The sequence below is a fragment of the Ambystoma mexicanum genome, chromosome 9, assembly GCF_040938575.1.
Source record: "Ambystoma mexicanum isolate Mex_15411 chromosome 9, UKY_AmexF1_1, whole genome shotgun sequence".
Taxonomy (NCBI): Eukaryota; Metazoa; Chordata; class Amphibia; order Caudata; family Ambystomatidae; genus Ambystoma; species Ambystoma mexicanum.
The window spans coordinates 131812797-131822194 of NC_090931.1; the positions used below are offsets into that span (position 1 = coordinate 131812797).

The 9398-nt window shown below is 55.3% G+C and overlaps 1 protein-coding gene across 3 annotated transcripts in view; it reads left to right on the plus strand.

Annotated features, from left to right (window-relative positions):
- CRYAB (crystallin alpha B) overlaps positions 1-9047 on the plus strand; it is a 61740-nt gene extending 52693 nt beyond the window's left edge. For all 3 annotated transcript variants that reach the window (XM_069614300.1, XM_069614301.1, XM_069614299.1), the window contains one exon: positions 8706-9047. In XM_069614300.1, coding sequence (XP_069470401.1) covers positions 8706-8909 — 204 coding nt within the window. In that variant the 3' untranslated portion in view covers positions 8910-9047. The remainder of the gene's footprint in view (positions 1-8705) is intronic.
- Positions 9048-9398: the final 351 nt, after the last annotated feature.

Consider the following 9398-nt stretch of genomic DNA (forward strand, 5'->3'; position numbering starts at 1 on the left):
AGGGTGGGGAGAGCCCATGGACTGTGCTGGGAGCAGGGTGGGGAGAGCCCGGGGACTTTGGTGGGAGCAGGGTGGGGAGAGCCCAGGGACTTTGGTGGGAGCAGGGTGGGGAGAGCCTGGGACTTTGGTGGGAGCAGGGTGGGGAGAGCCCGGAGACTTTGGTGGGAGCAGGGTGGGGAGAGCCCAGGGACTTTGGTGGTAGCAGGGTGGGGAGAGCCCGGGACTTTGGTGGGAGCAGGGTGGGGAGAGCCCTGGACTTTGGTGGGAGCAGGGTGGGGAGAGCCCAGGGAATTTGTTGGGAGCAGGGTGGGGAGAGCCCAGGGACTTTGGTGGGCTGGGGTGGGGAGAGCCCAGGGACTGGGCTACATGTGTGATGAGGAAGTCCAGAGACTGTGCTGGGAGCAGAGTGGGAGGAGCCCAGAGACTGTGTTGGGAGCAGGATAGGGGGGAGCCATGGGATAGTGGTTCGAGCAGGGTGGGGAGAGCCCGGGACTTTGGTGGGAGCATGGTGGGGAGAGCCCAGGGACTGTGGTGGGAGCAGGATTGCGGGGAGCCATGGGATAGTGGTTCGAGCAGGGTGGGGAGAGCCCAGGGACTTTGATGGGAGCAGGGTGGGGAGAGCCCGGGACCTTGGTGGGAGCAGGGTGGGGAGAGCCCGGGACTTTGCTGGGAGCAGGGTGGGGAGAGCCCGGGACTTTGGTGGGAGCAGGGTGGGGAGAGCCCAGGGACTTTGGTGGGAGCAGGGTGGGGAGAGCCCGGGACTTTGGTGGGAGCAGGGTGGGGAGAGCCCGGGACTTTGGTGGGAGCAGGGTGGGGAGAGCCCAGGGACTTTGGTGGGAGCAGGATAGGGAGGGAGCCATGGGATAGTGGTTCGAGCAGGGTGGAGAGAGCCCAGGGACCTTGGTGGGAGCAGGATGGGGAGAGCCCAGGGACTTTGGTGGGAGCAGGGTGGGGAGAGCCCGGGACTTTGGTGGGAGCAGGGTGGGGAGAGCCCAGGGACTTTGCTGGGAGCAGGGTGGGGAGAGCCAGGGACTTTGGTGGGAGCAGGGTGGGGAGAGCCCAGGGACTTTGGTGGGCGCATGGTGGGGAGAGCCTGGGACGTTGGTGAGAGCAGGGTGGGGAGAGCCCAGGGACTTTGGTGGGAGCAGGGTGGGGAGAGCCCATGGACTGTGCTGGGAGCAGGGTGGGGAGAGCCCAGGGACTTTGGTGGGAGCAGGATAGGGAGGGAGCCATGGGATAGTGGTTCGAGCAGGGTGGGGAGAGCCCAGGGACTTTGGTGGGAGCAGGGTGGGGAGAGTCCAGGGACTTTGGTGGGAGCAGGGTGGGGAGAGCCTGGGACTTTGGTGGGAGCAGGGTGGGGAGAGCCCAGGGACTTTGGTGGGAGCAGGGTGGGGAGAGCCAGAGACTTTGGTGGGAGCAGGGTGGGGAGAGCCCAGGGACTTTGGTGGGAGCATGGTGGGGAGAGCCCGGGACGTTGGTGGGAGCAGGGTGGGGAGAGCCCAGGGACTTTGGTGGGAGCAGGGTGGGGAGAGCCCATGGACTGTGCTGGGAGCAGGGTGGGGAGAGCCCGGGGACTTTGGTGGGAGCAGGGTGGGGAGAGCCCAGGGACTTTGGTGGGAGCAGGGTGGGGAGAGCCTGGGGCTTTGGTGGGAGCAGGGTGGGGAGAGCCCGGAGACTTTGGTGGGAGCAGGGTGGGGAGAGCCCAGGGACTTTGGTGGTAGCAGGGTGGGGAGAGCCCGGGACTTTGGTGGGAGCAGGGTGGGGAGAGCCCAGGGACTTTGGTGGGAGCAGGGTGGGGAGAGCCCAGGGAATTTGTTGGGAGCAGGGTGGGGAGAGCCCAGGGACTTTGGTGGGCTGGGGTGGGGAGAGCCCAGGGACTGGGCTACATGTGTGATGAGGAAGTCCAGAGACTGTGCTGGGAGCAGAGTGGGAGGAGCCCAGAGACTGTGTTGGGAGCAGGATAGGGGGGAGCCATGGGATAGTGGTTCAAGCAGGGTGGGGAGAGCCCGGGACTTTGGTGGGAGCATGGTGGGGAGAGCCCAGGGACTGTGGTGGGAGCAGGATTGCGGGGAGCCATGGGATAGTGGTTCGAGCAGGGTGGGGAGAGCCCAGGGACTTTGGTGGGAGCAGGGTGGGGAGAGCCCGGGACCTTGGTGGGAGCAGGGTGGGGAGAGCCCGGGACTTTGCTGGGAGCAGGGTGGGGAGAGCCCGGGACTTTGGTGGGAGCAGGGTGGGGAGAGCCCAGGGACTTTGGTGGGAGCAGGGTGGGGAGAGCCCGGGACTTTGGTGGGAGCAGGGTGGGGAGAGCCCGGGACTTTGGTGGGAGCAGGGTGGGGAGAGCCCAGGGACTTTGGTGGGAGCAGGGTGGGGAGAGCCCAGGGACTTTGGTGGGAGCAGGGTGGAGAGAGCCCAGGGACTTTGGTGGGAGGAGGGTGGGGAGAGCCCAGGGACTTTGGTGGGAGCAGGGTGGGGAGAGCCCGGGACTTTGTTGGGAGCAGGGTGGGGAGAGCCCAGGGACTTTGGTGGGCTAGGGTGGGGAGAGCCCAGGGACTGGGCTATGTGTGTGATGAGGAAGTCCAGAGACTGTGCTGGGAGCAGAGTGGGAGGAGCCCAGGGACTGTGGTGGGAGCAGGATAGGGGGGAGCCATGGGATAGTGGTTCGAGCAGGGTGGGGAGAGCCTGGGACTTTGGTGGGAGCATGGTGGGGAGAGCCCAGGGACTGTGGTGGGAGCAGGATTGCGGGGAGCCATGGGATAGTGGTTCGAGCAGGGTGGGGAGAGCCCAGGGACTTTGGTGGGAGCAGGGTGGGGAGAGCCCAGGACTTTGGTGGGAGCAGGGTGGGGAGAGCCCAGGGACTTTGGTGGGAGCATGGTGGGGAGAGCCCGGGACTTTGGTGGGAGCAGGTTGGGGAGAGCCCGGGACTTTGCTGGGAGCAGGGTGGGGAGAGCCCGGGACTTTGGTGGGAGCAGGGTGGGGAGAGCCCAGGGACTTTGGTGGGAGCAGGGTGCGGAGAGCCCGGGACTTTGGTGGGAGCAGGGTGGGGAGAGCCCAGGGACTTTGGTGGGAGCAGGATAGGGAGGGAGCCATGGGATAGTGGTTCGAGCAGGGTGGGGAGAGCCCAGGGACTTTGGTGGGAGCAGGGTGGGGAGAGTCCAGGGACTTTGGTGGGAGCAGGGTGGGGAGAGCCTGGGACTTTGGTGGGAGCAGGGTGGGGAGAGCCCAGGGACTTTGGTGGGAGCAGGGTGGGGAGAGCCAGAGACTTTGGTGGGAGCAGGGTGGGGAGAGCCCAGGGACTTTGGTGGGAGCATGGTGGGGAGAGCCCGGGACGTTGGTGGGAGCAGGGTGGGGAGAGCCCAGGGACTTTGGTGGGAGCAGGGTGGGGAGAGCCCATGGACTGTGCTGGGAGCAGGGTGGGGAGAGCCCGGGGACTTTGGTGGGAGCAGGGTGGGGAGAGCCCAGGGACTTTGGTGGGAGCAGGGTGGGGAGAGCCTGGGACTTTGGTGGGAGCAGGGTGGGGAGAGCCCGGAGACTTTGGTGGGAGCAGGGTGGGGAGAGCCCAGGGACTTTGGTGGTAGCAGGGTGGGGAGAGCCCGGGACTTTGGTGGGAGCAGGGTGGGGAGAGCCCAGGGACTTTGGTGGGAGCAGGGTGGGGAGAGCCCAGGGAATTTGTTGGGAGCAGGGTGGGGAGAGCCCAGGGACTTTGGTGGGCTGGGGTGGGGAGAGCCCAGGGACTGGGCTACATGTGTGATGAGGAAGTCCAGAGACTGTGCTGGGAGCAGAGTGGGAGGAGCCCAGAGACTGTGTTGGGAGCAGGATAGGGGGGAGCCATGGGATAGTGGTTCGAGCAGGGTGGGGAGAGCCCGGGACTTTGGTGGGAGCATGGTGGGGAGAGCCCAGGGACTGTGGTGGGAGCAGGATTGCGGGGAGCCATGGGATAGTGGTTCGAGCAGGGTGGGGAGAGCCCAGGGACTTTGGTGGGAGCAGGGTGGGGAGAGCCCGGGACCTTGGTGGGAGCAGGGTGGGGAGAGCCCGGGACTTTGCTGGGAGCAGGGTGGGGAGAGCCCGGGACTTTGGTGGGAGCAGGGTGGGGAGAGCCCAGGGACTTTGGTGGGAGCAGGGTGGGGAGAGCCCGGGACTTTGGTGGGAGCAGGGTGGGGAGAGCCCGGGACTTTGGTGGGAGCAGGGTGGGGAGAGCCCAGGGACTTTGGTGGGAGCAGGATAGGGAGGGAGCCATGGGATAGTGGTTCGAGCAGGGTGGAGAGAGCCCAGGGACCTTGGTGGGAGCAGGATGGGGAGAGCCCAGGGACTTTGGTGGGAGCAGGGTGGGGAGAGCCCGGGACTTTGGTGGGAGCAGGGTGGGGAGAGCCCAGGGACTTTGCTGGGAGCAGGGTGGGGAGAGCCAGGGACTTTGGTGGGAGCAGGGTGGGGAGAGCCCAGGGACTTTGGTGGGCGCATGGTGGGGAGAGCCTGGGACGTTGGTGAGAGCAGGGTGGGGAGAGCCCAGGGACTTTGGTGGGAGCAGGGTGGGGAGAGCCCATGGACTGTGCTGGGAGCAGGGTGGGGAGAGCCCAGGGACTTTGTTGGGAGCAGGGTGGGGAGAGCCCATGGTCTGTGTTGGGCTGGGGTGGGGAGAGCCCAGGGACTGGGCTATGTGTGTGATGAGGAAGTCCAAAGACTTTGATGGGCGAAGGTGCGGGAGCCCATGGGCATACTGGAAGCAGGGTGTGGAGACGGCACACCATATTTCACAGCCATTTGGACTTAATGGCCATTTGGCATTTTTGGGGGGCCCAGCCTGCCCGTAATTTGCTCAGGAAGCCCAGGCCAAAAAAGTTTGGAGACTGCTGCCTTAGAGCGTCTTCAAGACCTAGCTCCCTGAAGTGGGATGGTTCTCATATTTGGCGCTGTATAACATCAGCAACGGAATACGAGACTTAAAATAATCTAAAGGTGCGCCTATATTTATTGTCCTCCCTTTAAACATTTAGTCACTGACAAACCAGAAGATAAAATGTGCAAAACTATTACTTAATAATATTCATATCAGGTAAAGAAAAGGGCAGATAAAGCATAACTTGGCAATTTGCAGTCATCCAACACAGACGCTCTTGCAATCATAGGGTGTTTCCATGTTTTCACATGTCAGGCGAGCAAAGACATTGAGACAAAGCACGAGGCATCTGCAACAGAAGCGGGTCTTAGTTCTGTACCAACATAACCAGAGCACGGGGCCAGCAGACACAGTGCCCCTTCTGTTGACTTCACACAGCTGGGAAAGTTGTTGGCTTAAAATGGTGCTAGGGCACCAAGCCAGTGAAAGTTGAAGAAGAGGCGAGAGGGGGAAGAAGACAGATGGGAACGAATGAAAGGGACAGCCCGAGAGAAAGACGAGGAGAGAGAGAGAGAGAAAGAATGTGTGTGAGATAGAGAGAGAGAGAGGGAGAGAGAGAGAGAGAGAGACCGAATGTGTGTGTGTGTGTGAGGGAGAGAGTGAGAGAGAGAGAGAGAGAGAGAGAGAGAGAGAGAGAATAACAAGAGACCAAGTGCGAAAGAGCCCCAGCCTTCATTTGGCCATGAACGCATTTGAAATCAATGAATCCTGAAATATACAGTGGATAAACACTCACCAATCATTTACAAAAATATTTTCAAGTCTACAACATGTTTACATTTTAAAATCTTTTTTAAAGCCAATTACATGGGAATGATCAACAATGACATACAAACAAACCAAAATTGATGTTAAATCACACATAATTCATCCGGCACTATGATTTACAATAGTTCATAGTCACGTATACATGATTAGGACATAGCTTTTCATCCAAAGAGAATGTTGACTCACTGTGTTTCGGCCCTTTGAGAGCTAACTGACTCGTTGCTCCATCATTGTCATTGCCTTCATCAGGACAGACATCTATTCTCCGACAGTTAATGTACAGCCATCTATACTGATGCCTTTGCAGTTTTCAATCTTCTAGTTTATCCCTTCTATTCCACACCTTTGGGACTGACTGCAGTATATAGGAGCACTTATCGACTCGCTTTAACAGAACACTGCCCTTTGTTCGCGTTTCTGTTTGTTGGCTTCTTCTAGTGTCTCATTTACTTCTTACTCCTACACGCTGCTGTGCACTCGACACTGCTGCGGAATAAAGAAGCCTCTAGCGACAAACATGTTTCAGGATCTGTTGAGTTTTTCCTGGAAAGATCAAGGCTGAGTAGCAGGCCCCTCAAGTTTGAGAAAGTGTAGATAGTGAGAGGGAAAGAGGGGCATAGAATGAAACATGGAGCGACAGAGAAGAAATCAGACTGAAATAGAAATACCACGACTGAGACAAATACCAAGAAAGAAAGTGACAGAGAGTCCAATAAACAGACAATGAGAGGGAATGTGAGAAGGGGCGGCGCCCACACATAGCCTTGGAAAGGGATAGAACTAAATGGAAAAATACATTATAGATGTTACCAGAATAGAGCAGTAAATAAGCACATTGAGAATGCCAAAAGGAGAGAGAGAGAAATAGCAAGAGGGAGAGAAAGAGACAGCGGAAGAAAGAGAAAGTGGAACATAGTAACTATTAGTGGCTTGAAGCAGATTCATAGAAAGAAAGGGAGGGAGGGATATAAACAGGGAGATGGAGGAAGCCAAGGAAAGAGGTGAAGTGGAAAAAGTTAGAGGACATAAAGAGCGGCTTCCAATCAGAGAATTAAAGGAACAGAAGCAAAGACTATGGGAGAAAGAGTGAAAGGGAGGCAGAAGAGGAGACATGGAATCAGAAAGGTAGACAAAGGAAAGGGACAAGGGAATCATAGAAGGAATTAAACAAAATGAAGAGTATATTAAGTGAATCAGAGAGCTACTGGGAGTGAATGAGATAGAGTATGGGAGAAAGAATGAAAGGGAGTGAGAAGTAGAGACACAGGATCAGAGAGACAGAGGAAGTGAATGGAAGTGAGTATGGGAGAAAGAATGAAAGGGGGTGAGAAGTAGAGACATATAATCACGGAGCTGAAGGAAGTGAGTATGGGAGAAAGAATGAAAGGGGGTGAGAAGTAGAGACATATAATCACGGAGCTGAAGGAAGTGAGTATGGGAGAAAGAATGAAAGGGGGTGAGAAGTAGAGACATATAATCACGGAGCTGAAGGAAGTGAGTTTGGGAGAAAGAATGAAAGGGGGTGAGAAGTAGAGACATATAATCACGGAGCTGAAGGAAGTGAGTATGGGAGAAAGAATGAAAGGGGGTGAGAAGTAGAGACACAGGATCAGAGAGACAGAGGAAGTGAATGGAAGTGAGTATGGGAGAAAGAGTGAAAGGGGGTGAGAAGTAGAGACACAGGATCAGAGAGACAGAGGAAGTGAGTGGAAGTGAGTATGGGAGAAAGAGTGAAAGGGGGTGAGAAGTAGAGACATAGAATCAGAGAGATAGAGGAAGTGAGTATGGGAGAAAGAATGAAAGGGGGTGAGACGGGCAAGCATGATTAGAGAGAAGGAAAGAAGCAACAAGGATAAAGGGATTGAGAAATAACATCAGAGAAAAAACTAGATGGTGAAAGAGAAACAAACAGAAAGGAGGAGCTATTAAGAGAGAGGGAGGAAATAATTACAAAGAAAAAGTAAATGGGTGGGAGCAGAGGTGGAGAGGAGGGTAATACAAATAAAAATCCAAATAGGAAAAAAATAAAAAGATTAGAAAGAGTAAAAGCGAGAAAGACACAGAGAGCGTTCACACATATGTCAGGGACACAGATACAGCCAGTTAGACAGTAACACATGTGTAGTGTTTTATGCTAGATTTCCGCCACCGTGTCCAAGCGCTGTAACAACAGTGTTAATATTACACAAGGTGTGGTTTATCCTTTGAGCTTTGACGACATGCTGGGCCCCAACAGGATGCAAAGTTGTGGCTGTAATTTAAAATCCTAATGTTGAAGCGAGAAATGAACTCCCCTGCACAGCTTCCACAGATAAAGAGGGAGACAGACACACACAGACAGAAAAGGGATGATTCCTTTTTGCCAAACTAAAGACTTTAAATGCTTGCCTTCCAGATCTATATCCTCAACATTAAAGACTGAGAGCAAAGTCTAGAATCTCAACTGAATGACACTCAGGCACAAAGCGCGATGGTGTGACCCACGGAACACCGGACAAATCGGCCTCATTAAGAGCTTGGTGGCATCTGGGCGGTAAATCTGAAGAGATACCACCAAACTGTATTACCGATAACGCCACTTGGTCCGGCCCTATTACCGTTGGATTACAAGTGGCAGTAGGCAGTGTTAGTCCCCATTAATTGGAGTCCAGAGGACTCCATGGGGGATGTCGGCAGTAATTACGCTAGTGTATATACTGCCGAATTGGCCAATTCTGGGTGCTAAGCTGGAAGAAATACCACCAGCTTTTTGATGGAGGTTTTTCTTCCACCTTACTCCCAAACTCGTAGTCATAATGAGGCCCTAAGAACGGTCTTCATTCAACACATATTATGTGCCCTCCTTGGCTTTAGTTGTGAACTATTTATGTACTTTAACTTAGGAAATTGAGATTGATGAGGCAGAGTATCAAATCTGGTGCTGATATAGATATCATTCTCCAAGGATGTCTGTGCATTGGGGACTGGACATGTGCACACAAAGACAAGCTTACGCAACACATTTGAGCTCTCAGTGATCTCAATCATTTGTTTTGGTTTTTCCTAGGATGAGCATGGCTATGTTTCCAGAGACTTCCACCGGAAGTACAAGATGCCAGTGGACGTTGAGTCTCTGTCCATCACCTCGTCGTTGTCCTCCGATGGCGTACTGACTGTGATCGGACCGAGGAGACTGTCTGACGTGCCCGAGCGGATCATTCCCGTCACCCGCGAGGAGAAGCCAGCGATCGCCGGCCTCCATAAGAAGTAGGCCAGCGATTCACCAGCTGAGGGGTGCCTTGCCATGGTACGAGGGTTTGCACCAGCAGTGCCTGGATGCTTGTGTTTACATGATGTGTGCCCATGCACGCATCCTGCACCCCGTTTACTCAACCCAATAAACTTTCCAACCGAGTCGTACTGTGTCATGATTTCATTGCCATTGACTTCCTGTGTCGCCAGGCAGCGAATGATATTGAAGCATTCAGTGGAAGGGCCTGTTTCACAGAGATTTGCACTAGAGTGGAGAGGTGCCCGTGAACAACTCAGATTTGCACCTTCTACCGTGCACACCATGAAGCCTAGAGCAGGAGCTAATCTTAAGAAGTCTTGAGTATCTTTCAGAGACTGATGTGCAAGAGGGATTCACAAGAATGTGCTAAAGGGCGTCTCTGAGAGAATGTGTTAAAGGGCGTCTCCGAGAGGCTTGAGATCTGCTCCAATTATTGGCTTTGGGAATCAGGTATAAGGGAGCAGGTGT